At 47.7% G+C, this 27,518-nt stretch overlaps 5 protein-coding genes across 7 annotated transcripts in view; 2 read left to right on the top strand and 3 right to left on the bottom strand.

Annotated features, from left to right (window-relative positions):
- The window catches only part of rab40c (RAB40c, member RAS oncogene family), a 16,183-nt gene extending 8,307 nt beyond the window's left edge, over positions 1-7,876 (bottom strand). Inside the window, exon 1 of the mRNA XM_070981866.1 lies at positions 6,404-7,876. Within this exon, the coding sequence (XP_070837967.1) occupies positions 6,404-6,545 (142 nt within the window). The 5' untranslated portion in view covers positions 6,546-7,876. The remainder of the gene's footprint in view (positions 1-6,403) is intronic.
- kat8 (K(lysine) acetyltransferase 8) overlaps positions 1-27,518 on the top strand; it is a 133,916-nt gene that overhangs the window by 52,923 nt on the left and 53,475 nt on the right. The window lies entirely within an intron of this gene.
- On the bottom strand, positions 9,421-18,881 carry pigq (phosphatidylinositol glycan anchor biosynthesis, class Q). Of its 2 annotated transcripts, none has more exons than XM_070981031.1 (14): positions 18,781-18,881; positions 17,831-18,023; positions 17,340-17,526; positions 16,998-17,203; positions 16,598-16,794; positions 16,119-16,250; positions 15,841-15,961; positions 15,560-15,686; positions 15,289-15,442; positions 13,357-13,468; positions 13,167-13,247; positions 11,957-12,071; positions 11,586-11,647; positions 9,421-11,020 (listed from the first exon to the last, which is right to left on the bottom strand). In XM_070981031.1, the coding sequence occupies exons 2-14, from the start codon at positions 17,981-17,983 to the stop codon at positions 10,868-10,870; spliced, it is 1,800 nt and encodes a 599-aa protein (XP_070837132.1). In that variant the 5' UTR covers positions 17,984-18,023; positions 18,781-18,881; the 3' UTR covers positions 9,421-10,867. The 2 variants fall into 2 exon arrangements, with proteins under 2 accessions (XP_070837132.1, XP_070837134.1); XM_070981033.1 differs by having other exon boundaries at positions 17,831-18,065; positions 18,781-18,860.
- eef2kmt (eukaryotic elongation factor 2 lysine methyltransferase) lies at positions 20,185-23,247 on the top strand. Of its 2 annotated transcripts, none has more exons than XM_070981017.1 (8): positions 20,185-20,340; positions 20,936-20,998; positions 21,099-21,179; positions 21,521-21,622; positions 22,007-22,140; positions 22,236-22,480; positions 22,771-22,920; positions 23,044-23,245. In XM_070981017.1, exons 1-8 carry the CDS (start codon positions 20,239-20,241, stop codon positions 23,142-23,144), a joined length of 978 nt encoding a protein of 325 aa, XP_070837118.1. In that variant the 5' UTR covers positions 20,185-20,238; the 3' UTR covers positions 23,145-23,245. The 2 variants fall into 2 exon arrangements, with proteins under 2 accessions (XP_070837118.1, XP_070837119.1); XM_070981018.1 differs by having other exon boundaries at positions 20,217-20,340; positions 21,524-21,622; positions 23,044-23,247.
- alg1 (ALG1 chitobiosyldiphosphodolichol beta-mannosyltransferase) lies at positions 23,140-27,456 on the bottom strand. The gene is made up of 13 exons (XM_070981016.1): positions 27,108-27,456; positions 26,891-26,968; positions 26,210-26,313; positions 25,967-26,115; positions 25,776-25,865; positions 25,285-25,398; positions 25,036-25,157; positions 24,805-24,843; positions 24,671-24,730; positions 24,492-24,602; positions 24,127-24,241; positions 23,771-23,846; positions 23,140-23,567 (listed from the first exon to the last, which is right to left on the bottom strand). The coding sequence occupies exons 1-13, from the start codon at positions 27,397-27,399 to the stop codon at positions 23,436-23,438; spliced, it is 1,482 nt and encodes a 493-aa protein (XP_070837117.1). The 5' UTR covers positions 27,400-27,456; the 3' UTR covers positions 23,140-23,435.

Genomic DNA, 27,518 nt, shown 5'->3' with positions numbered 1-27,518 from the left:
GGCAGATGGACTCATGGATAATCAGGATTACAGTCAAAGACGAGACGACTCATCGTCTATTTGAGTCACTTAAACTGAATCAAAGTGTAAATTTACCCACAACACACTGCAGGTAACTGTGATTAGCTTTGAGCATTGTGACACGTGGAGATCCTTTCTGCGTTTGTCCAACATCACTGAGAGACAGAGGACGACGACTGTCTGAGCTCATCGTGCTAGCGGCTCTGCTGGGCTGTACTTAGGCTCAATGGCACAATGTGTGGATGTTGTCATTAATTTTGCAGATATTGAGTCATAAGACAAACTGTTGACCTGATGGTGGCGCTAGATGACAGCCAGAGAGTAGCAGTAAACGTCTTACTGCTCCTTTGAATCAGAAATGAAGGTCTGAGACGAGCGAGCTGACTGTTTAACCGTCGGATGGAAGCAGCCGTGTTCGCCCTCGGGCGGCTAACAGTGTCTGCTCGGGCCCGTCGATCTGCTCATCTCTGACAAACCTGTCTGACTGCTACACCTGTCGCCCTGCAGCTCCGTGTCCCGACCTGTTCACCTGAGGTTGTTGTGGTTTTCAGCGAGGCTGGTACCACCTGAGGCCAAACAGGTGAACCACTGGATAACCTGTGTCTCCACGTCCTGTGAGACGTTTATCTTTTGTGCTCAGCAGTTTTATGTGTGACTGTGTGCTTTGAATCGTGCCTGTCCTGACACGCTGATCAGCTACTGCTGTTCAAATAGCGTTTCCTCTCAGAGACTCTCACTGGTCAGAAAACATCAAGTCCTCATTTATATCCTCGTGTTAGCAGCTGCTTGAACAACAGCTTGGTAATTTTCTATATTTTATAGTCAACAAACTCCATGAAAGAACCATCCAGCTCCAATGTTGTCTAAAAACTATTAAACCCCTCCAATGAGTCACAGTGTTGTTTATGAATCCGCTGCAGTTAAAAAGTCCTGGACAGATGCTCATTTCCTCCTGAGTGAATAAGAACTAAAAGCTTTTTCTAAAAAGCCAGAAGTTTGGACCTGAGAGCCACAGACAGCACAGAGAGACGGGCTAAAGCTAAAGCAACCGCTAAGCTAAAGCAACCGCTAAGCTAAAGCAGGTTCTGCTGTTTTCTTGAGATTTGCTGGGAATAAAAATACAAAATAAGACCAGCCTTAACCTTTAAGATATTGAGGAAAGAAGTAAGATTACAGCAGATCTGAGATAAATACAAATTATTTTCTCTGCTGTGTAGTTTTGTCCTTGTAAGACTCTTAACTGGAAAGCTTCAGCTTTAAGGTTAAACATGAAGCCTGCTGGGAAAAAAGGCCTGAACATGAGAGCGATGTTTGGAAAGCAGCGCAGCCGCTCACATGACTGCGTCAGCCTCTGGCAGGTAGCAGCTGCTGGCTAACGACATTACCAATATCTTCCAATTTTCCAGGCAGCACAAAGCTGCCGCTGAGCTAAAGTGCTGAGCTCAGGCGAGCTTAATTGAATTGGAGTGAGTGCAGGGCTTCGTACCAAGTGCTTCCTCTCCGCTCGTTGCCAGGCTCGCTCAGATATCCCAGATAATCAATAGCGTCTCTGATGTCCCTGATGTCTCAGCTGAATACGGCTGCTTCTATTCTCAGAGTCTGTTTGTCCTCTCCATGTGTTCGAATCTGTGAAGCTGAGACCGTTCGGCTGTCTGAGGCGCAGCTTTAACTCTGTGGTGTACAGAACGCTACGGTGAGGATACGAGCGGCTAAAATCCTCCTTCACAGTGTGTGTAATCATCTATTATTAGTACATTTTAGAGAGTCAATGAGACGCTGCTCAGGAAACACTGGCAGACAGTTATGTTTGCATTTGGTTCATCTGGTGAACGAACACTTTGACATCAGGATGAACTGTGCCTCAAACCTTCTGACAGCAGAGAAATGAACGTCTATCACTTCCTGTTACAGATGGTCATATAAGCTATGAAAGAAAGGTTTCCAATCAGCCATCCTCGCTTACTGATGGGAAATAAGGCAAGAACACAATTTTATTCTCTAAGAGCTAAAGCTCAGATACTTTACTGAACGACCAGATGTTCCACTCGGTACACATCATCATCCTGATGGTTAAAAAAAGGTAAATAACTGCCCCAAAATTTTATGCTCAGGCTCCAAAAGAAAAGATAAAAAAAAAGAATTACAATGACAAAAAACGAGGTCTTAAAAAATGAGACCCTGAGAGGCTCTGGAGCTGAGAAAAACACCCTTTTACAACCACCAACATCTGTCTGACTTTAATAACAGCTGGACGAGCTTTTCGACCACAGCTGGTCTATCAAACCTCACCGTGTAGCACCTGAAACTGACCCCAGAGCAGCACAGACGGATGGAAATGTGAGCTGTAACCATGGAGGGCCGGTGAAGATGAAGAGGAAAAATGACAGCGGGAAGAAGAGAAAGCAGAAAATGTGATTGGACAGCGTGAGAGCGCAGTCACAGCTGAGCATCCTTCAGGGGGATCAGACCAGGTTCAGCTCTGAGCCCCCTCCTCTCAGCTGGCCTGCAGCCAGCGATAACGGCTGTCTGTGGGGACGAAGTGTCAAACAGCCCCCCCACAGAGGGACAATGGACCCCCAGGAGCATTTCATTGTTCGTGGGTGCTGAATGAAGAGGAGATCTAAGAGTCTCGCAGCTGCTCTGAAGAGTGTCTGTTCAACCTGCTTTTGCATTTTAATTGGCTTCACTCCTCCACAGTTATCTGACGGCAAACATCAAAACCTCATCATCAAATATTCATCTAAGCACCCCGTCAGAAATGACTGGAACGCCCCCCCTTCTGAGGCGTCAGTTCAGGGTGTCCATCACGTGGGACGGCATCCAAAGACTCGCTCATGAAATCCTGACAGACGGTATCTCAGGCCTCTTTCCTCTTTGTTCTGCAGAGACCCGACGACTCTGCCCTGAGCAAACACTCCAGTCAGTGTGTGTCATTTCAAAGAGGGGGGGCCACGTAGAAATAGAGATAATAGAGATTTGGCGAGCAGCAGTCTGTTAGACCGTCATCACTGAGAAACCATCCTTTAGCTTCTCTGGATGGATGATCGTGGGGAAACGCTGGAAACTAAAGCGCAGAAAGGCTTCATGGTTTGAGGTTTAGTCAGATTTATTCTCTGTTAATCCACTGATTAACTGACTGATTGCTCCAAAATCCAAACATATTCAATATTCAGTCATACAGGACAAAGAAAAGCAGAGCATCCTCATATCTGAAAAGCTGGAACGAGACAATGTTTTTTCATACTTGATTCAAAAATGATTAAAGTGATTAACTGATGATTAAAACAGTCAGTAATTGGTTTTCTGAACAAATCGACTCATTCAGTTTTCATGTCAGCGCTGCAGAACGAAGCATCACACTGTAAACCTGACAGGGCCACCGAAGACCAACACAGACGTCTTCAATGACACACCTGTCTTCATGTCTGGTCACTATTCTGATTTCTCGTCACCAAACTGCTGATCAATAACGCACCAATCACTGATGGCTGAGGAGGAAACGCGACAGATGGGTCGATCCGACCAATCGTAGCCTGAGGACAATGTTGTCCAATTAAAATCTGCTCTTCTGTCCTGATTTTCTCCTCTTGAAATATTCAGGCTCTTGACAAGCCCCCCCACAACCCCCCCTCCATGCTAACCTCCCTTTGCCAGAGGGATGAAATCAATAGCAGAGCTTCCGCCTGCTGAAGCGCGTTCAGCGGCGTTCTGCCCTCCATATTTAATGAAGCCGTCTGAGGGCTTTTGATCTGGCGTGCTTCATTAGGACGTCTTCCTCTCTCAGAGACTCGTCAGGAGCTGGCCAGGCTCAAAGAGTTTGTCTTCAGGAGAGGACAGGTTGTCCCTGAGGTGACGCACAGTCCTGTTTGAGTCACCACATGTTATTGCACACACATCTGAAAGTGATGTTTCATGTCCAACCGTGTCCCGTCTGTGGCCGTCCACTGATGTGGAATTACACTCTACTGCTGCACATGACAATTAGTTTCCTCATTAATTAATCAGCAGATTTCTGACTGATAAATTCAATATTTATCATAAAATGAAGCAGCGAATCCTCACGTGTGAAGCTACGACCACAGACTGGTGGTAACAGTTTCTGAAAACATGATTTAACTGTTTAAAACCTCACAGCGTCACATCAGTGTTTATAAGTGTGTGTGTCTGAACACACACACACACACACACACACACACACACACACACACACACACACACACACACACACACACACACACACACACACACACACACACACACACACACACACACACACACGACCTGTGAGGGTCTTCACACTGCTGCCACACACCAACAGGCAGCGCTGGTTAGATACGTGCTGGAGAAAAGGGCTCGTTCTGCTGACTGATGTATTTTTCATGAGCGGTTGCTTTCATCCTGAAGGGAGGAGGAATGCTCTTCATCTGAAAAATGAGACGGATGCTCAGGGAAGCATGCGTGACGGCGTCTCTGTGAGGACTGTGTGCTGGAGCAAATGTCTGAACAAATGCAGTTTGAGGACGTTAGTCAGCGAGCAGCTCAGATTCCCTCATCAGCGAGCGAGTCGGACTGGGCGGAGTGCGTGTGATAAATGGACCCTCCTCTTCCTCTCCGTTCTGCTGCACTTGTCACTGTTCCTTGACAAACTCATACAACCTCTTTGAGCATCATCAGACTGGTCAAACAGGAGGCAGCATGCTGGAGCCAATGAGCAGATAAATTACAGCCAATCATCTCATGAAGCATTCGACGGCATTTCAGTGCTTTAATACTGTTTGTCCATCCGTCCATGCAGCCACTGCTTTCATCTGTTTGTGTGTATCTGAGTAACCTGAGTCAAAGTAATCCATTACAGTTAACGTGCTCGCTGTCACCGCTGGCCTTGTAATGCAGCACTCCATAACCAACAACAATAACAGGATGTTTACTGACATAAAGCGTTTTCCACATGTAATATTCATTCGGGCGTCCCACCCAGATGGATTTACTCCCACCTACCACGCTTTATTTTTAGATTCTGACATTAATTATTCCTTTCTTCTCTCTGAGGAAATGCAGTTAAAGCTGCCACTGTTTTGAGGAAACGAGGAAAAAGCAGGAGCGACGCGTCTTCATGGCGACAGAGCCACGTAACAAATAAAGATTACAAACGTCACTACAGCATATCATGAGTTTATGAATGCGACGCTGTGCGATGAGCCAAACGGACTCTCAACCTCCATCAAGTTCCTGAACAATGCTGCCGAGGCCGACGATTTTTATTTTTATTATGGTGATCTTTCAGCATACGTTCTTTCCACTGGTGTATGTGTGTGTTGTGTGTAATGTTATGGGATATGTGCAATACTGCTGTGTAATTGTTGTTGAGATGTGTGCCTGGTGATGTATTGTTTGTCATCACTGTGGCTGTCAAGGCCTTTATGGCACAGTTGCTGAGCCAAAGACAAATGTTCCTAAGTGGGACAATAAAGTATATTGTCTTGTAACCTGTGGGAGGCACCGGATCACTGGACAGAAATCTAAAACACGAGGATCATCTTGGAAATGGAAACAAAAACACAGTCATGGTCTTTCATCTCGGCAGCCCTCCAGTCTGTCCGGTCTGTCCTGTCTGTTCTGTCTGTTCTGTCTGTGGCTTCCCTCTGATGGGGGTGCACATGCAGCAGCCAAAGGCCTCCAGCTGACTGATCAGACAGCGGCCGTCAGCCCCGGAGCAAAAGCAGCGAGAGCCAGGTGATCTGAGCTCCTACACCCAGGGAGGGGTCACCTGACTGGGCACAGCGCCATCAGCCTTCCCCTTCACAGCACGCCGGACGGAGCTGAAAGAGCCGAGCGTCGTCACAGTCACAGAAACGGATGACTTAGAAACTATAATCCAATCAGCCTCAGCAATGCTCAAATCTAACCTGCACAGGTACCCGCAGCCTCCAATCAGCTCCAATAAATGTACATAAAGCTACCAAAGCAGTGTGTGTACTCTGGTTAGACGCTTTTTCATTACTGTTATTCTTGGACTCTGCTGGAGCTGTGAGGGAAGAGGAGGAGGCAGCATCGCACTGCAGCGGGTGTTGACTGGAAAATGTTCAGCGTCTAAAAGCGACTGTCTTGTTATTATCGCTGTGAGGTCATGAAACTATTGTTTAGCAAGTGAAATTATCCACTTCGTGAACAACAATGCACACACAGTCCTGGCTGTGAGAGCTGCATGTGAACGCTCTGTTATGAGTGTCAGAGAGCTCATTGTGTGTCCTCCACCGTCTACGCAGCAAAACGAGCAGCTAGCATGTTCAGGACGTTTGTGATGAGCGAGCAGGACACGACACCAGAAGACCACCATCACAGGAGGGCCAGCAGACCCCAACCAGCTGACTGAGTGACTCACCGCTGCTGTAAGCGTACGGGGACTCGGCCGATCCGTCCTGCAGGCTGTCCAGGATCTCTCCTTTGCCCACGTCGCTGTCTCCGACCAGCAGGAACTTGAGCAGGTAGTCGTAGCTTTTCACTGGGCTGCCCTGGCTGCCCATCGTGTCTCACATCTGAGCCCAGGGGCCGCGGAGGCTGAAGGTGACTGACTGTGAACTCCCCCGCTGACAAAAGGACAGGTGACCAACCAACCAGTCCCCCTGTGTTCTTCTACTCACTGGACCAAAACAAAGGCAGTGTTTGTGATCCCATGAACTGGACGAAAAGTCCACCAGCATGAAGTCCTGGTCTGCCTGCTAACTTTAACAGCCTCCCAAACTGGGCCAACAACTCGGTCTCATGGGGATGTCTTCCTGGAAAAAAATGGGTGGATGCCAAAAATGTGGTTCTGAAAACAAAACATCCTTCTTGATAAAGTTTAAGAAGAGAAAAGGTGTGGCTCAGTGGAGGACAAAACTTAACCTGATGTCCTTTAAACTGAGGACTGACAGGTTATAATAGATGAAACCACAATCTGAGACTTAAGTGCCCTCTTTAGCCAAAAAACCCTTATCTTAACTACGGATTAACATCTTTTAAAGAGAGGGAGCAGAGACATTTAAAGAGAAACTAAGGCTGAATCTGGACGGGACGATTCCTGAAGGCTGGATGACAAAAGTCTACATAGGGAAGAAAAACATGCTTATTGTCTGAAATGGTAGTTATAATAAGATATGTGGCTGTTAGCACTTTGCAAATATTATGAGCAAATATCTCAGATGAGATGTATTTTCTAACAAGCTAACACACTAAAAAAATGAGGGTGTAACTGTCTTTTTGTTCCCAGTCAGGAGAAGCTTGGTGGCTAAGTTAGCAGGGGAACAACAAGCTAGTCCTGCCACAGAGCTAGCCAGCTAGCTTAGCTGTTGCTAACGTTTCCAAAGCAGTGATCAGAGCCGTTAGAAATGTACAGACGCTGTCAACGTTTAAGCGTTACGCCACGATACACACCGCCACATAAAAGCCACCATTAGCAGCTATCAGCCTACTTCGCACTGGATAAAAAATGACTGTTGGTATTCCACAGCAAGCTAAAAGCTAACCTAGCTAGCGCAGCCCGCAGCTCAACTTCAACCGACGTCCGTGTAATTTCAGGCCCCCTCGTCTTTCCTCAGTCCGGGATGACAAAGATTCCAGTAAGTTCACTGCGTTGCATCCAGAAAAACACGGTCTCTGCGGTGGGATCAACACACTGAGGCGTTTTTACGTCCAGTCCAAATCTCTGTAGAAGCACTCAGTAATCTCAGTCCGTGATTCTTCCATTTTTCTCCATTACATTCAATCATAATCACAGCTGTGGCTCCTCAGTCCCGCACAACAACACCGACTGCGCCGCTGACAGATCGGCTGCTCTCAGCAGTGCGCTGCCGTCTCCGCTCTGTTCCCGCCCTCTGAGGCCAAGCCCCGCCTCCGCGATCAACGATTGGGCGCTGACTCGACTGTAACGTCGCCGGCGGCACGCATTGGCTAAGCGAAACGTCTATCAAAGTTTGCTGTCAACAACACGCAGATGGTGAGAGCAACAAAGATGATTCATTTCTCTAAGTACAGCAGAACAATGGCTGAGGCGTCTTGTCATGAGGACAAAACAGCGTTAAATCAAAGCTCTGAAAGTTCTTTTTTCTCAGTGTGAAACTCTGACACTCTTAAAGGGCCTTAAGAGAAATTAAAAACACATTTTGTAGAAATCTATTTGCCTTCTTACAGTCAATAAACAGAAATGATGGGTTCAGAGAGATCTAATGGAAATTATATGAACCCTTCATGTGACTCACCAAACACTATTTCCTGAAACGTTGGACTTGTCCTTTAAAATTCAGATTTTGCTTTTATGACCAATGGAAATATGAAATGAAAGGAGCTGAAAATATCACATTCAGTGTGATTCTTTGTCTAAAAACACTGTAAAAAACAGATTTGAGGGAGTTTTTATCCATTTCTCTGCAGTTTCCTGCAGCAGGGAGCATGAACGACGCTGTGAAGTGTGATGCAGCTGCAGAGTGTGTTTGCTGCGATCTGTGTCAGATCTGTTTGTGTAACATCACGAGTCAACTCTCTCTAGATTTACTGGAACAATCTACTGAACATGACCGCCTACACACACACACACACACACACACACACACACACACACACACACACACAGACTTGTATTGGCAGGAGCAGCTTAAATGAGATCATTACAGTTATTATGATGAGTAAAGCACATTTAGCGTGGCAGCAGGTGACACTATTATTATCATTTCTGCAAGATCCTTTAATGCCTGCAGAGCGAAAATATGAAAATGAAAATCAGCGCTGATTGATTGATTGATTGATTGATTGATTGATTGATTGATTGATTAGGTCAAAAGTAGGTTTATGACCTCAGAGTCACAGTTATTACCCTTAAAATGATAATATCCTTCAGAATCAGATCTGCCTTTAAGCTTCTGTGGATGTAATGTTAAAAAATGAAGAATTATTTGTTCTGTAAAACCTTTTTATGACACAAAGCAGCAGAGGCACAAACCCACGAGCATTAAAAATAAAATGCAGAAGGTCATTAAAGGCCAACAAGCCGCTCTGTGTCATTACTGCTCCATAAAACTAAAAAAGGAGAAACAATCATCAGGTCCAGATGAGATTCAGCTTCTGTGAGAATCTACGAGCAGCGTTTTCAGCATCACAGGTTTCATCAGTTTGTGACTGTTTGAGAGGACAAAGGCGCTTCTCCTGTGATCTACATGTGATCTACAGATCAGGGTGGATCTATAATAACATCGTGTGTATAAAGGCAGGATTACTGTCAGACTGGATCTCTGCATGCTGCAGCTTGAATAAATCTCATTAAATCTAAGCACATAAATTCTGTGTGGAATGAATTATTAATGGGGAAGCTCGGGCTTTGTCTCTTATTGACATTATAGATTAGACTAAACCACGTAAGACTGTCATGATTTCCATTCAAAGTCTTTTATTAGTTATTCATGAACAGACGAGATCGGATCACCAGCGGCACATTAAACACACGTTAAGTTTATTAAACGGCAACGGAACATTTAGAGCAACTCAACAGGAAGATAAAATAAAAGCAAGCGAACACATTTAACAGTTTCACCGTTAGAAACGACAAAGTGGTGCTAAGGATGCTACAGAGAGGCGAGAAGAAATAATTCACATTAAAGAAGTGGAATGAAATCTGCTGCTTCTGGAAAAAGAGTCAAATGAAAAAAAAGAACATCAGTGTCATGTTTGTGTGTCCGGCGCAGAGACCGGCCACACAGAGTTTAGCCGAGCTGGACAAAAAGGACAAGAATGTAATAAAAAATGAGATGAAGAGGCACATAAAGAAAACACAAAAGACGACGCTGACAAGGCGACCGGAGCAGTCGGTCTGCTAACACGACTCAGTAAGCGACTGTCAGTCAAAGAGCTCGAGTGTCTGAAGAAATGAAACCAAAGGGAAACGAAATCATTCCACTAAAACTCTGACATTAGAAAAGAACATTTAAAAGCTATAAAACATCAGTTTGTCCGGTTAGTATCATTTGATTCTTTGACTTTAATAATATAAAATCTGTCTACGGCCTTTAAGACTTTCCTCTAACTGCTGTTTTCAAACTCAATTTTCACACCAAACACTGAGTCTGACCCTTTATTCACTTCTGCTTCTGTCACACTGTATTTTAGCATTTAACACCATCCCATAATTGCCTCATGTGGTCACAGCGGCTCCTACGATCCCTCCAGTGTTCAGCCAGTTGGATGAACCAGTGACATACTGGTGACGTGGTGACTGCACCACTCGTCATGTTTTTAAGTTCTATTTCACGACAACAGATGAGGAGACGTCTTGTTTAAAGCGTCTTTTCGTCCTACAGGTGGTGCTACAGGAAAGCTGGTGGAGCTGCGCTGTGCGAGCAGGAAGGGTTCAGTCGACTGGGAGCATGAACGAGCTCAGAGGATGAGGAGCTGTCACAGCGAGGTGTTACGCTGCTGCGTTTCCGATCGGCATCCTGTGAGGTTTGGGTGTGTGGACAGCAGGAGAAGCTTCTGTTCAGCTGACGTCGACACACACGGAGGATCTTCATCAGGTTCATGTGCTGAACATCTTCTCATCACAGCAGCAGGACGTGACTACTTGCTGGTTTTCGCCTTGTGGCTGGCGTTGCCGTGTTCGTTGTGCTCTGAAACATTTTTTTTTGTTGGTCTTCTTGAAAACAGCCGGTCAGATTAAAAAGAGCAGCTTCATTCTGTGAGGTTTGGACGTGAAAGCAGCGCAGCCTCGTACTGAATTCCCCCTCTTTCCCTCCATCTGTGTGTTTCCATCTCATTATTTATTCAATCACTTCCTTTTCCTCCCGTCCTTCATCTCTCCTTGTCCGTCCCTGGCTGATGTCTCTCACTCAGTCTTGGTGGTTTTGTGTCTCCAGGGGTAAATCAGCTCCCCGACAAACAGCTTCTTGACCAGCGCCCCCCACGAGTCTTTGGGGTAACAGCTGTAAGTCGGGGTGCGGTAGGTCTGAACCACGGTGCTGCACGTCAGAGGGTTAATCTGAGGACGAAGACAAGAGCCTGAAGACATCAACAAATACTGGAAGACACACAAAAAGGACGGCTTCCTTCGGTCAAACTACAGCAGACGAGTCCTCCATCATGGCAGAAAAAAAAAAAATCTACTTTTGCATTCTCAGTAAAAAAGTGTCCTGCAACAGTAAGACTTCAAAATAAAAGCATCATTTTTTTGAACATGAACTGAGCAGTCACTTAAATTCCCCTGCAGACACATTTTAAGAACATTAAGTGTTTTGACTAATAATTTGTGTCTGATATGTTTTTTTTCACAGAATAATAAATGAATCATTCATCTCCTCCGTCTCTCTCAGGAAAAATCCAGATCCTATGAATTCTGGATGACGTCTGGCTCCAAACTAAGATTTAAGAAGAGCCCAGAGATTCTTTCCCTTTTCAGCAGATGAAGGTAAAATCTGAATCTGCACATCTGAATCATTAAAAGGTCACAGTAAAGGTCAAACGTCACGGGCATCGCGCTTCACTTCCTGTCCTGCACCTCAGAGACATTCAGGGACAGAAAAGGGACACGAAATGCGACTTCTCACCTCCATCAGCAGGTGGAGCGCCGTCCCCGGCTCCTCACACAGCACCCTGAACTTCACGCCCTCTGTGAAGGTCATCACACATCAGTTCATCCGTTCATCACATTAGCACGTTCACTTCAGGACTGTTCACTTACAGACGACAGATAACCTTCATCATGTTGTCATCCGTCCAATCATTCTGTCACATTCATTTCATATGAACACATTATGTTTGCACGCATTCAATTTCCTCCTAGAAGTGAGCTGCAAAGTCAAATCAGATGCAGTTTCATATTAAATAAAAGGCAGTTTTCCATTTTAAGCGTTGGCGCTGCACTGAACTTTGACCTTTGAACAGGGTCACATGACTAGAGCTGATAAAGGTGACGCACCTGCCAGTCTGTAGGAGCGACAGACGCGGAGGCCCACGGCGAACAGAGGGAAGGAGTTAATGAAGTCCACGCTGAGGTGGAGGACGCCCTGGAACAGCACCACCACCAGCCGCAACTGCACGACACAGGGACACACAGGCGCTGAAAACGAACTCACCCGACTGGGAATAACTAGTCAAAGAAGATCTCTGATCCAGTAACCGACTGCTGGACATGTTCCCAGTTTGTGTTGGTGAACAGACTGAAGCACAAATTTCACTGTTTATCTTCCCCACCAGCAGCTTCTGCCCCCCGTCAGCCGTCAGCAGGGACAAACTGTCAGGGTGGACAAAAAGCAGACAAGTGTCCACAGAAACCTGTCAAACCACTCCGCAGCATGCTCTGTTCGTCCTTCGTCCACCTCCGCGGTGGAGGAACAGCTGATCAAAGAACTCTGTCGGTTTGAGATTTGTTGTTTCTGGAAGACGACTTACAACAAATTGGAAGGCGACACCTCCGTCTTAATCCTGTTTACAAAGCTCTGATTGGCTCGACTGTTTTTGGGAACACCAAACTAGTCTGCACGCCAGTCTGCGGGTACGACGCTGGATCTCCGTCAGCTGATGGTCAGACAGCAGCAGGTGCTCGATACTGAACTTTAATCTTTAAAGCGTTTTCAGAGACATGCAGTGAATTTTTATTCAGATTGAGCCAAAACGGGTCGGAAAGAACCCAGCGTGCATTTCTCATGCCACTGATACACTGGTACTGGTATTACTGGTGTGTTATGTGCTGCCGTTCTCCAGCTGAAACCTCCACACAGTGAGTGTTTGAGGCCAGACCAGGATTTTAAGACTAATGTGAGCAATCTTTGACCCCTGAATGAATAATTCAGCATTTCTCTTGCACAGCTTTGAAACAGCATTCATTCATTCATTCATTCATTCATTCATTCATTCATTCATTCATTCATGTCCTGAGAGCTTCATCTGGTGCTGATCATCGGGGAAATGGAGACAAAGCTGACGTGTCCAGAGGAAATTTATCTCCTTCAGGACTCTTTCAGGGCTCTACGAGGGGACACTTCAGTACTTCTAGAGTCCTGCAGACGTGGGCGCTGACTCGGGGGTCTGGATCCAGATGAGCACAGAGGTGGATCATGCTGCAGAAGTGCTTTGAGCTGAAGAAGACACTGAGACATTGAGGCGTTTCCACTTGAGACTCATCTTACCAGAGTGAAGACCAGGTAGTAGAGGGCGGTGGTGGGCAGCAGGAACAGCAGGATGGTGAAGAGCAGCATCCCGATGAAGAGCTGAAAGACCAGGGACACGTTCACAGTGAACGTCTGCACCTCTGGGAGGATGAGGATGGATGGTGCGTGTGCGTGTGTGTGTGTGTGTATGCGCGCGTGCGTGTGTGACCTGGTCCACGTCATAGGAGCAGGAGTCCACCCTCTGCCGCAGGACGTTCCACTTCTTCCCTCTGAAGAGCCTCCAGAGCGCCGACAGGCCGTAGATCTTCAGACAGTACAGCCTGATGGAGATGGAGACGGAGACAGAGACACAACTAAGGACACGCACACGACAAGAAGACCACCAACAAACCACAGCAGGAAACAAACTGAAGAAATGAGGGAGAGGACAGAGGAGGAAGGAGGCGGGCCGATCTGAATGTGAGTTTATGGACGAACTGAGAGGATTGATCCAAGCGGCTGATCAGACGGCTGATACTGATTGAAGGGTGGGCTTCAGTGGACACTTCAGTTCACCTACACAGGAGGTTTTAATTTGAAACGTGGAGACGGACAGTTTTCAGAGAGCTCTTTCCGTCACGTCGTCTGACAGAAGCTGTCCAGCTGACTCTGAGGCTCTCAGAGAGGCTTTATTCGTCCTCTGGCAGCAGGAGATATTTTTAGGTTCAGGCATTCAGATTTAATAAGTCTCTCCGACAGAACTTAAACACACACTCAACCATATGCCAAGAGCTGCTGCAGCATAAATGTGTAACAAGGCGAGTGGGTAATATTTCATTATGCAGCCCAGCTATCTTTAGATCAAATGCATAATTCAGTCAAGCCTCTCTCCTCCAGCATCCACCTCTGTTCTCGCAGAGCTCAGGCCTCCATCAGTCCTCCAGCTTTAAGGTGAAGCTGAACGACCAGCAGAGGACAGAGTGGACGGCCATGTAAGAGCATTAACAGTCAGACCTTCATCCTTTAGTCTGCAAACAGGAGCAACCCAAACATGACGTGCTGTCAGAAAACAATCCAACACGAAGACGCAGTGACACAGTCAGCCTTTCTGACCTCCAGGGTGGCGCTGCAAGAAGACTCAGACCAGCAGAGTCAGAGGGCTTCATCCTCTGAGGACTGTGAACTGTTCACCTCATCATCACTCACATCATTGACACACGGTCAACGAAGAGCCAACACCTTGAACAAAGTGTCCGAGGAGCAGAGTGTGCACTGCCGGAGAAAACGACTGGAAGCACTAAATCACTTGAGACAACAGAGACGTGAAAGAAAACATCCTGCCTGTCGGATTCAGGTGATTTACGTGTCGTCGTAGCAGCATCGTGAATGGACAATAACGAGACGTAATAACAAGAGCGCAGCTTCCTCTAACGTCTGCATGGCGTCACGGGCGTTCAGTCCTGAGGCCGTGCTGCTGCTCTTCATCCTCAGGCTCAGTCCACTGGACGCAGGCCTGTCAATTCCCAGCGAGGAGGAAGATGATTTTAACACAGAGTCACTTTGACTGATCAGCTGTCAAACTAAAGTTCACGTCTCTCATCCTTCAGTCAGCTGTTTGGACAGACTGCTGTTAAACGCTGCACAGCAGACAGACTCAGCCGTTCAGAAAGCTTAAATCAAGCCTCTGACGTGTGTCAATAAGGAACTGTAACTGAAATGTCTCTACTACAGCAGCAGAGACAAAGGTTGGACAGACACGCCCCCTGCAGGGACTCAAAGGAACATCTCACAAACCAGCAGCGAGCTGCTGATGAAAACTGAAAGAGAAATGTTTCTCACAGCTTTAAGGCATTAAAACAAACTGTGGACGGAGGTGAGACGACTGCAGGGAGATTTAGACAAACAGAAGAAGAAAAACTTCTCTTTCAGTTAAATTTGACTGCAGCTGCAGTGAAACTGACTGATCGACTGATTAATGTGATGGAACACACGAGTTCTCAGCAGAACAGTTTATGAGTGAGTCCTCAGAGAAGTAACACAGACAATTAACAAAAAGAGTTACGACCAACATGCCGCTCATTTCTCTGTCCACACAGGCTCCGCTTCTCTGTTCCTACAAACTGATTAGAAACCAGCGGTTGGACGTGTGCTGAGGTCTCACCGGGCGCCGTACACGTAGAAGCAGTAGATGTGGAAGGTGAGCAGAGCGACCATGTCCGACAGCAGAGAGAGGGCGAAGGTCAGACCCAGACAGGCCGACAGGCCGCCGTACCACAGGATGCCCTCGATGAAGGGGGACATCAGGTGGATGTAGCCTGGAGGGGGGACACACGGAGGTGAAGGTCTGACCAGTGAGCGACCTCTGAAGGGCTTTAAATTCTGTGTGTGTGTGTGCGTGTGTGCGTGTGTGCGTGCTCTGTGCTGGGACTCACTGATCCACAGGTGAATGTGGTAGAGGAAGAAGCGGCCCAGAACCTGGTCCAGGGCCCGGTTCATCTTCAGCCCCGCAGGAGCTCCCATCAGCCACTGCAGCAGCTCCTCCAGCTCTTTGGCCACATGCTGAGGAAGAGTCACCAGAGTTTAACGGCAGGACAAAGAAGTCTGACAACACGTCACTTCACCAGCGGCTTCCTGATGTGTGCGACTCGATGACCGCCATGTTTCTACAGTGGCCCACAGCGGACAAACCACACACTGACTGTGTCACACTCACGTCAGCTGCAGGCACCAGCGTGTTGGCCAACATGGCGATGTGGTCATCTCTGTAGAGCCACGACATGAGCAACACGCCGAGAGCCACGTCCACCAGGAGCGACACCAAGATGTTGGCTTTTCTGCAGGCAGACAGACGGATGGACATGAAGGTCACAGGACAGAAGAGGGACAACTACAGCCAAGTGTCTCTGTCAGCTCCGTCCATCTCTGCGGTGAGCAGCCAGAGGAAGACCAGAGAGCCGTGAACGAGTCAAGGCTGCTTCTACTGACAGTCACCTCATGAAGTGCGTGTGTCCGGCGGCTGGTTTCACCGAGCTCAGCGTCCTCATGTGTTCGGTTCTGTAGCTGAGCTGGTCGCAGGTGGACAGCTTACTGGACAGGAAGCGCAGCGGGTAAAGACTGAAGATCCTAAAGACGACAAATCATGAAAACACAACTGTGATGAGTGGACGTGTGCTGCTTCACAGTGCCGCCTGTGAGCAGAGACACAGTCAGATGTAAATCAGTCATTCTTTCCACACTTAGAGGACTGAGACGATGTGAGAGACGTTTTAAAGATTTAGCCTTCAGGAGGAACCAAAGGGTTTGGATCTGAGTGCTGTAGACAGGAAGTCAGAAAATATAGGTCGGACGGACGGACGGACGGACGGACGGACGGACGGACGGACGGACGGACGGACGCACTGCTGCTGCTTTGGTCTTTTCATTGGATCTGCTGACAGTAAAACACAGAACATCTGCAGCTCTGTCCTCACCAGATGTCACAGATCCAGGTCCACATGGACAGCAGCCAGCTGACGAGCAGGCAGAGCGGGGTGGAGGCCTGTTTGAGCAGCTCCACGATGATGCTGGCCTCTCGACCTTCAGACTGCCAGTGCGTGGACTTGAGCGGCCCGTCGTCGTACTTGTCCATGAAGAACAGAGGCTGGCTGTGGGCCACCGTCTGGAACATCTGGACCAGCAGAGAGCAGGGAAGTGTTAGCAAAGGCTGCTCCGGACGCGGGACAAACCTGAACTGATCCGACACACGGACTCTGAAGACCTCTGAAGCAACAATTGAAATTATTATTCTTATTTAAGCAAGATGAAACGCTGCAGGTCAAATATGAATGAATAAAAGCAGAATAAGGCTCTCTCTGAAGGTGAGTCTCGTACCTGTCTCAGCTCAGACGGAGGCTCAGTTTTGGGGTCAGGAACTCCGTTTTCGATGGGGTGAAGCTGCGACAACATCACTTTCCTCTGCTCGTAGTGGATGAAGATCACCTTCTCCTCGTCCTGCTCCTCTTCATCACCTCCAGCCTCTCCATCACCCTCCTCACTCTTCTTCTTCTTTTTAGTGTCCCGCTGAGCTGCTTTTCCATCTGGTCGGGACAAAGATTATCAGCTTTCTTTAGTGAAACACTCAGAGTCCTGCTGAGGTTTATGAAGCTCCACCACGCTCCATCACGCTCCACCACACGTGTATAAACCCAGTGAGAACCAGTCTGAGGGTCTTACTCTGATCCCGGCTGAGGACCTGGCAGGTGAAGCCGGTCTTTCCCATCTCGCGGTGGATCTGGAGCCAGCGTTCCTGAGGGAAGATGGTGCTGAGGTCTCTGAGGAAGCTCTCCATGCCCTCCTGACCCTCTTTAGGTAGACTCCACGAGCCCAGCACCGACAGCTCCACCCGGCTCTGGGCCTGCATCTGAGTGAAAAAGATGGATGAGTGCAGCGGAGGAAGAGGAGGAGGCGAGGCTGTTAAAAAGCGCTAACCTTTGAATCTTAATGAAGCTGTGTGTCTTGATTTTGTCGGAAATAAATAACATGCATAAATAATTTTGCTTCACAATGAACAAATTTAGTCATTAGAAATGTGATCTACAGGAATCATCTTTGTTTGGACGAGTGAAACGGGGAAATCTGTTTTAAGTTAGCTTGTTAGAAGAGTCCTTGATGACTCTGCAACACCTCAAAGCTGCAGTGAGTGCTGTTAAAGGATCTGCACGGACCTGCTGGAGGTACTGTTTGACCTGTCCGGGGATGAACGGGTAGTGGATGACCGCCAGCACCACGGCTGAGTCGTGGCCGGAGATCCAGCGACCGACCAGCAGCCCGCTGTCCGCCCGGTTACAGCACTGCGGGAAGAAGATCTTCAGCACCATGACTTCAGCTCAGCGTTCAGCCTCCAGCCGCTCTGATGATCTGAGGAAGATGGAAAACCAGCAGGTCAGGTGAGCTCTACCTCTGGAGGGATTAAAGATAGAAATGTCTGAATACAGTTTGAAAACGATTTGTGCTGCTGTCACGTTTTCTCCAGACATGAAACCCAACAATAAAAATGATTTGTTCTATAATATTTCACACCTGATGTACCGAACTGAAGAGGAGCTCCTTATTATTGATAAAAGATAATCCTGGTCTGAGAGTGCTGCTACAGATGAGGCTGACGGCGGGCTAAACATCAAATTTCCAGATTTCTGTAGGGACTTTGTTCAACAGGCAGACCGCATACAGCCGGCTGACCTCGCTGTATGCCCTTCAAATATCGAGTTGGAAGCTGACTGTTGTGGCAACACATAAAGCCTGAGGCAGGACTGCTGTCAATGACAGTGAAGTCAATTAGCAAGCTAACACAGGAAAGCAGGTTAGCTGCAGCGAAAAACAAATGTGTGGAGTTCCGGATAGAATAAGACGAATTTATTGAACATTTATACGAAAAACAGGACAGTAAGCGCCGATTGAGTCTGTCGTTTAGTTTACAAATCCCCGCTCAAAATTCACTTCAGTCATTTCACTGGAAGTGTTCAAAATCAAATTTATTTAACTCAATGAAGCACAAATCACACAGCAGAGACGTAAAACTGTGGAACGGCAATACACGATCAGTGTGTGTGTGTGTGTGTGTGTGTGTGTGTGTGTGTGTGTGTGTGTGTGTGTGTGTGCAAAATCCATCATTTACCTTTAACACCGACACAAACTTTCACCTTCCATTAGTACAGACGAGCGGAGTTGAACTAACTGGAGAGCGGCGCCATTTTCTCTGTTGACAGTCCGGTGCTCAAACTGCTCCGGTGAGAAACACACGTTTAATGTGTTCTTTAATCGCGACCGTCGAGTTTTATTTTCCTTTATTCTTTTTTACAATTACAGTGGAAAATGTCAGTTGACCTAAAACAAAAGCAATTATGAAACGCTTCAACGTTTTTTTATTTGTTTTTATATATAAAAATATTTTGTCAAACAACAGTTTGGCCTCTTTAATTTGAAACTAATAACCGGAAGTTTTTTCAGTGTACTATCATGAATGGCTTGCGCAGTTCAAAACAAAAAGAAACTGTTCTTACTAATACGGTTTATGATATTTATAATCAGTGTGTCACAATAATAATGATTAAAAAACAAGCAAACAAGGAAAAACAACGATAGTAATGTGTTAACCATGAAATATAGTGTTGCAGTTTCGCGCCGTGGCCACTAGAGGGAATGATGGGAATTAACGGTCATTATTTTAGAGACATTCAGGTCTGTCAACTCCACCAGCCACGAGACAGAGACAGAACCATAAGACAACATAGATGTTTGAAAACCAAACAACAACAACGAAAACCAGAGAATAATAATAATAACAACAATTATTATTATTATAATTCAGTAGAACAATAAATAATTATGATGTATTACTGCTGCTGCTGCTGCTACTATTACTACTACTACTACTAATAATAATAATCATCATCATCATCATCGTCATCATCATCATCATCATCATCATCATCACCTGCCTGTTACTCACCATTAAATGGCCTGTGTGTGTGTGTGTGTGTGTGTGTGTGTGTGTGTGCTGCTGTCAGAGTTGCTGGTGAATGAGGAGTTGGCCAAACTGTAAAGAGATTTATCTCCTCCTGCAGTGACACAGCAAGAAAAGAGCGGGACGAAAACCTCCAACAGACCCAAAATAACCAGAGTATTCTTGACAATTTGTGAGCATCAAACGCTGAAATTTCTTGCCAGAGGAATTAAAACTGAACACATTACTTTTAAGGCATTTCAAAATCATTATTTTTCTTAAGGTTTAAGGTTTATTCCAAAAGTTTTCATAGTAGTAATGATAAGTAATCATATTTGATTTGTTTTTAATTCAGATTTCTTGCTTTTTAATTCAACGTGTTTTTAATTTTTTGCTGCTTTCTATACATTTGTATTTTTATACATTCGTTATTATTAGTCTCCCATTTTCTATATTATTTTTTAACACTGTTTGGACTAATTCCTGCTGTTTTTCACAGATGCAAAGCGTGTGTGTCGTTCACTAACCAATAACCTGACTCGGATTAAAAACGTCACTACCCAGTGCTGTAGTGACAAATGCCCGCTATGCCTTGTGGGTACGCCGGAATTAAACACGGGCACGTTGAAGATGGAGCGATCAGACGGGAGAGGAGTCCAGAAGACCGATGTCTTACGGGACTTTCAAGTGTCTTTTTTCTCCATGCGTCGCCTGGCTTCATTTCCCTGGACAGTGAGTAAAACTGCGCCAGCAGAGTTTTTATCGCAGAGCGAGCGCTGAACCAAAGTCCATTCACATTTTTATCAATCGGTGTTTCTGCGCTCAGCGGAAAATCAGTTCAGCTTGAGGACATGAGTGAGGTCATTTCTCAGCTCAGAGGACTCTTCTGCGTTATTCGGCTCACATTTGATCCACCAGCAGGTCGAAATTACAACAAATTCAGTTCAATTGAGAGGTTTAGTTTGTCACATTCAGAGGAGGTACAAATGAGACTGAAGATAAATATAAAGGATAGAAGTTCAAAGATGGAAATAAGCACATATATAGATGATATACTGCAGGTATCACATTAGATATCAGTCTGTGTTAATGTGCATGTAAAGTAAATAACGGATATTTGTGCTGCGTTTTGCAGCCTGTGGAAGAAACGAGATTAAAAGCATTTGTGTCACAAGATTAAAGTGAAGGAAGGATGAAGTCTGACATGAAGCCTGAAGGAGACTAAATCCACTTTTCATGACTTTCATCTGAATTTTAAAACAGATTTGAATATCAGAAAATACTCCTCATGAAATGTTTGAAATCACTTCATAATTTCTGCTTTCAGTTTTTAGAAAAACACCTGGACAACGACAAATCATCAGACTTGATCTCAGACATCTTGAACCAGGTGAGCAGACCGTCACACGACCCGCCGGCGTCCGATCGTCAGAAAACAGAGCGGAAGCGTCCACAGATGGACAGTAAAGCGTCTTTTCTGTCTCCCACAGACATGTCTTCACTCTCTGTGCCGGAAGTTTCCGCCGTCAGTCAGATTCAGGAGGCTGTTCCTCTCCGAGCTCATCAGACGGGTTGGTGGTCTTTATGCTACGCTACGCTAACCATGCACTGCCTCCAGTTCCATCTGAGAAAACAAACAAGCTAATTTCACAAAATGACAAACTAGTCCTTTGACTTTTGCTCATGCGCTAACATTAGCATGTTAGCATGAAGCCTAAAGTACAGCTGAGGCTGATGGGAATTTAATTAGTATTTTGGAGGTTTCTTGGTTTTAAGTGTGAAACTTCGACCTGTCGAGTCAGTGGGATTCGTCCTCATGAATGAGTGGAACTGAACTTCATGCTCGTCCATCTGACAGTCGAGCTTCTGGACTGCGAGGTGACGCCGTTGTCCTTGTGCCGTCTGTCCACAGCAGGAGGCCGCAGGCTGCGACCCGCTGGACGAGCTGTACGACGCTCTGGCTGAGGTGGTGGGAGCTGCAGACACGGCCGAGTGCTACAAGAGCTACTTACTGGTACCAGCCCTGCAAACACCCAGCATGCACTGCGTTACAGCCACGCTCCTCGCGATGGCGTTTCATTTGTTCTGTGCAAAGCGCTGCCTGACGTCCACCTTCATGCCACGCAGCTGACTGCGTCAACAGCTGTCAGCCAATCAGACTGAAGCTCTGACAGAAGCTGTACACAGCATCAGCCTTCATGAGGTTTGCTGTGACGTCATCGATCCCTCGCCAAAAACGATTGATTGATAGAGATCCTCAGAGAGAGCGAGCGCCTGACATCACTGCTTCAGTTCTGATCGTGGATCCAAAATGTCATGAAGACAGTTTGAAGAGGACGCAGCGGCGCTGAATGGCGTCCCTCCTGACATCAAGGTTTTGTTGGTCTCTGTCCTGCAGCCCAGCGGTGACACCGTCAGCCTGTCGGAGAGCGTCGCTCTGATCTCAGAGGGGACCACCGGCCTGGTGACCTGGGAGGCCGCGCTCTACCTGGCAGAGTGGGCTTTGGACCACCGGCACACCTTCGCTGGCAGGTAACCCCTCATCTGCTGCCAGAGGGATTCAGTGAGGAGTCTCCTTCTTTAAAGATTTTAAAGCTCCTTCATCTAAAGTGTCCCTGTCCCTGCAGGACGGTGCTGGAGCTGGGCAGCGGCGTGGGCTTGACCGGGATCGCCATCTGTCGCTCCTGCAGACCCAACAGATTCGTCTTCAGCGACTGTCACAGCAGCGTCCTGCGGAGACTGAAGGCCAACGTCCAGCTGAACGGCCTGACGGAGGACACGTCTCCAACCATCAGCGTGGAGGAGCTGGACTGGACGGCGGCGACGGAGGAGCAGCTGCAGCGGATCGGGGCGGACGTCGTCATTGCAGCAGGTCAGGACGCGACGGCGCTCTGTGACCTCACACCTCACAGCAGCCAATCGTTTCAGCTGTATATAAACTTTATAACAAAATGTGGTATTTTATAAATTCTTTGTATGTTTCTATGAAAATATTTCAGTCTTAAAGCAGTCAGATAAATGTACAATACTGGAGTACTATGCAGTAGTAGTAAGTACTCTCTGAAGTACCTCACATTGTGTCTTATGCAGAGTACTTGAGTAAATGTGTTCAGTGACTGCAGCGCTGCTTTTGTCCCGTCTCGTCTCGTCCCCGCGGTGCAGACGTGGTTTATGACCCCGACCTTGTAGGAGGTCTGGTGAAGCTGCTGTCCAGGATCCTGAGGGGCTCGTCCCCTGCAGTCCTCCCTGAGGTCCTCATCTGCTCCACCATCAGAAACCAGGAGACTTACAGCGGCTTCACACAGCAGCTCGGTAAGAAACTGCAGACACCCGTCAGAGCCTGCTGTGAGGGACGGGACGTCCTCTGTGTCTCTGTCTGAGAATTTATTCCTGAATCTACAAACTGTGAGCTGACAGGATGTCTCGTTTTGACAGAACAGGAAGGAATCAGCCACGAGGTGATGGACGGACCCGTCCACCACGTCTTCCCCTGCAGCAGACTGTCGTCCGTCCAACTGATCAGACTGCACAGATGAATAAACCTTTTATTTACAAATGTACACGTGTCAAAGTGTCTTTTCTACATTCAAGTTCTGTGACGAAGGACAAAACCGCTGGAATGAAAAGTGAACTGCAGGTGGAGTCAGGGGACGCTGAGGGGACGCTGAGGGGACGCTGAGGGGACGCTCCACCTTCCAGCTACAAGACAGTAAAACTATGTGTCAACTTGTTCTATCACGACTTGTCTGTCCTTCAATGCTGGTGTCCAATGTCAAAATAAGACTTCACTGAAGATAAAAGCCCACCCCCCCGCACCCTGGAGCCCATTAAGGACCAGTGATCAGAGGCAGGACGTTCTGGTCCCAGTTGTCGTCCCAGCGCTGTCCTCTGCTGGTCCGGAGGTTCCTCCTGAACGCACCCAGTCTGCCCTCTGAACTGGGAAAGTCTGAGAGGAGAGACTGAACACACACACACACACACACACACACACACACACACACACACACACACACACACACACACACACACACACACACACACACACACACACACACACACACACACACACACACACACACACACACACACACACACACACATTAACATCTGGCTGACGTCCAGCTGTTAAACTAATTAAAGTGACTCTTTTCTACGTTCTCACTTTGAGCTGCTCGGCGAGTTCCTGAGAGTCTCTGAAGATCAGTCCGTTCTGCTCGTGCTTCACCAGCTCATGTAAGCTGGAAACAGCACAGACACACGCGCACACACACACACACACACGCACGCACGCACGCACACACACACACACTGGATCAGGGTCACTGAACGCAGAATAATGTTCTTTCGGAGCCTTTTGGTTCCTTTGAATCCTTCAGACTCTGAAGACGCATCAATGACTCGACTCTGAGATGAATCTAAAACATTAAACCAAACCGTTAAACGTTCTGTGCGCCCCCTACAGGCTGCACCCGTTACTGCAGCAGCTGCCGTTCAAACCTCCACCCTGACGGAGCTCACCAGTCGAAGTGGATGGCGCAGACGGGCAGGCAGCAGCCGAACATGTCCACCACCTTCATGGGCAGATCCAGACCGCTGGACGACTTGTGGAGACAGACGCCGAGGTCTGCTGAACCTGTAGGACAAACGCATGGGGACACGTCCACTGAGGCGTCTTCTTCAGGAGAATAATGTCTGAGAATAACTGAAGTGACACATTCAAATGTCTTTATTGTCCAACCAGTCCAACAGGCTCAGAGTGAGACGGTCTCAGCTGAGCTCACGTGATGGACATGAAGCGCTTTGAGGGATTTTTCATGATGTCACACAGCTGAACATGAAGGTGTGAAGGGATGAACAGAGCCTGAGACGTTCACTGCTCTCACCCAATAAGACGGGATAGTCTTCGGCCTCCAGCCAGGGAGTGCAGATCGTCACATGTTCCAAGTGCAGAGAGCCAATCAGCTTCCTGTAGTGCTCCTTCTGAGGACCTTTACCTGCACACACACAAACATGAGAACAACGCACACACCTGACCGACAGCTGACGCCTGTGTGAGGGTTACCTGTGATCACACACAGCACATCCGGCAAAGACGCGCCGCCTCTGACGAAAGCTTCGTACTCTGTGGAGATCAAACAGGAGTGAGACGAGGTCAGACTTTAACCTGGTGGAGCTGAAGCTGTGAACGTCGCGTACCTTCAAGAGCCTGCAGCAGGACGGAGAAGTCCTCGTCCTCTGCAGAGAAAATGGACACGTGAGTCAGATTCACAGACAGCTGGAGAAAACACCTGACTGGACCAGAGGGGATCCAGTGGATCCTCCACAGATGCTTCACAGCAGGCAGAGATCAGAGCTGACAGCAGCTTTCACTTCCAGTTAATCAGAAGAAATCTGAAATCGTTTGTCCTCAGGGGACAGCGTCCTCACCTGTCCAGCTGGTGCTGCTGAGCAGCAGCGCCGGCCGCTCCGCCCTCAACGTCACCGTGTCATCAGTGAGGTCACAAAGAGAGAAAACCGTCCTCTCCACCTTCACCTGCGCCTCCTCAGAGCTGGAAAACGCACAGCAGGTCAGTGAAGGCAGCGTGTGCACTTCAGGGGAAACCAGTGCAGGACTTCAGCTGTGTTGATGTCTCTCTTAGAGGACAGGTTGTGAGCGACGCGTCAGGTGTTTCTCACCTGCTGCTCTGGAACTGAGGATATGTGCTGGCCAGCCTCATGAAGAGCTCATGCTGCAGCTTCAGCGGCGTCTCTCTGAAGATGGCGGCCGGTCGGTCGTACAGAGTCGTCGCCCTGCAGACGCCAAACAGTCAGAAGCGTCTCTTTGGTGCATCATTCAGCCAGTGGACAAGTTTTATCCTCTAACCCGCTTCGATTCAAAGGAAGACATCAAGCAGCTGCCATGAAATGTCTTTCAGACATCAGACAGATTCAATGTCCCCAGAGGATGAAGGACCTCAGGAACTCTCTGTTAGCTCCTCTGAGGGACACTTCTTGTCATCAGGGACACATTTCAGTCTCCACACGGTTTAACTTAGTGAGATGTTTGTCAGTGAGCACTCGCCTTGTTTCGTCAGGTGTAATGAGCACCACAGCCTCTAGAGGCCGCTAGTGAGGCTTCACACTTTGCTTTTCTTCCATTTAACATGAGGAGTTTAAAGAAATCGTACCTGATGCTCCAGTTTCTCTGCAAGTCGTCCTTCATGGCATTGGTGACACACAGGCTGTGATTGGCCAGAGGGCCGAAGAAGCGTTCGTACCTGTAAGAAGACGAGGACAAACCGCGTCACCGATGAAGGCGTGACTCAGAAATGACAAACACATGACGTGGAGGCTCTTCTCCTCGTGGACCATCACTGACCACGCTGCCAGCCGGACCACCGGGTGCCTCTGGCCGTGGCTCAGCGCCATGACGGTGTAGCCGTAGTTGTGCCAGTCGATGACGAATCTGCTGCCGCGCAGGACGCACACGAGCCAGACCACCGCGATGCCAGGCAAGCCCGGAGGATTCTGGGAAACAAACACAGCCGTGAGCGTGAGTCTGAGGGGCAGGTGAGGCATCGGAGCAGCCGCTCCGCTGGCAGCTCGTCCACGCCGGACACACCTGCATCAGCACGTGAGCCTGGATCTTCATCCTCAGCAGCACCTGGAGAAGCTGCAGACTCTGAACCATCACCTTCGTCACGTACGTCACCATTTTCAGTCCCACTGAAACGACAACGAAGAGCTTTTCAACACCTGTGACAACAGGTACCTGTGACAACAGGTGGACTGTAACGAAGTACATTTACTCAAGTACTGCACTCAAGTATTAAGATTAAGATTCCAGGTACTTGTACAATGACTGAGTATTTCCATTAGATGCCACTTGGACTCCACATCTCAGAGGTAAATGTTCTGCTTTTTGCTTCACTACGTTTGTCTGACAGCTTCAGTTACTGGTTAGCTTCCTGTCCAGTGAAAAGCTCGTATCTCCACATGTGCTGATGTTGACTGTGATTCTATTTCATGTTTGTTTTTTTTTAACTCAGTAAACTCTTTAAAAGCCTCTTGGATCAGCTGAAAAAGCTTCGTCACAAAGCTGAAAACAGCCTGTTTTTTCTTTTTGGAGATACGTGGTTCTGACAGGACGCCGCGCTGCAAACATATGATGATCTCATAGAATCTGAAGCACTGATGAAGATTAAAGCAGAAACAGGAGATAAAGGAGTTCAATGAGCTCCAGCTGAAACACCTGCAGCAGGAACATGCAGCTTGTGACGCAGAGTAACGTGACTCCAGGTACCTTGAACACCTTTCACCTCTGTGATGGGGACGATCCTTATGTTCTCCTCTCTCAGCACGTCTTGGTGAGGTTTGGTATCTAAAAGGAGAGAAACGTCATTTTTCCAGCTCAACTGAAATCGGAAGTCTTTTAGTGGACTTCTGTCTTCAGGTGTTTGTGTCTGTTTGACCCGCAGATGACTGACAGTATGAATTTAAATTAATTTAATTCAAATTACCCAAAAACCCGACAAAGGTAACGTTATATCCGTGTTTGCTGAGGGACAAGGCGTGATACTGCATCCGAGGGCTGCGACCGATGTCCCCCAGCACCAGCACGCACACCCGCCGGTCAGTCCCGCCGTCCCGCTGCCGCAGCCTCCGCAACCACAGCGACAGCAGTCCGGTTAGAAGAGCCACAAACACGGCCTGCCATGGTACGTTTGACCCTGCGGCATAAAACACCGCTAAAAGCGCCGCAAACAGCGTGATTACGACCAGAAAAGCCGGGCAGCCGCAGAGCGTCGCCATGTTTGTTTGTCACTGGTGATGACGTGGCTCAATGAAAGAGGAGGAGCTTCAGGCTTAAAGGGACCGCACACCGGATGAGGCGTTCAGGTCCAACACAGGAAAAAGTAGCGTCACAACAC

This window comes from Chaetodon trifascialis, chromosome 15 (genome assembly GCF_039877785.1).
Source record: "Chaetodon trifascialis isolate fChaTrf1 chromosome 15, fChaTrf1.hap1, whole genome shotgun sequence".
In the NCBI taxonomy this organism is placed as follows: Eukaryota; Metazoa; Chordata; class Actinopteri; order Chaetodontiformes; family Chaetodontidae; genus Chaetodon; species Chaetodon trifascialis.
This window is presented reverse-complemented; position numbering and strand designations above follow the sequence as displayed.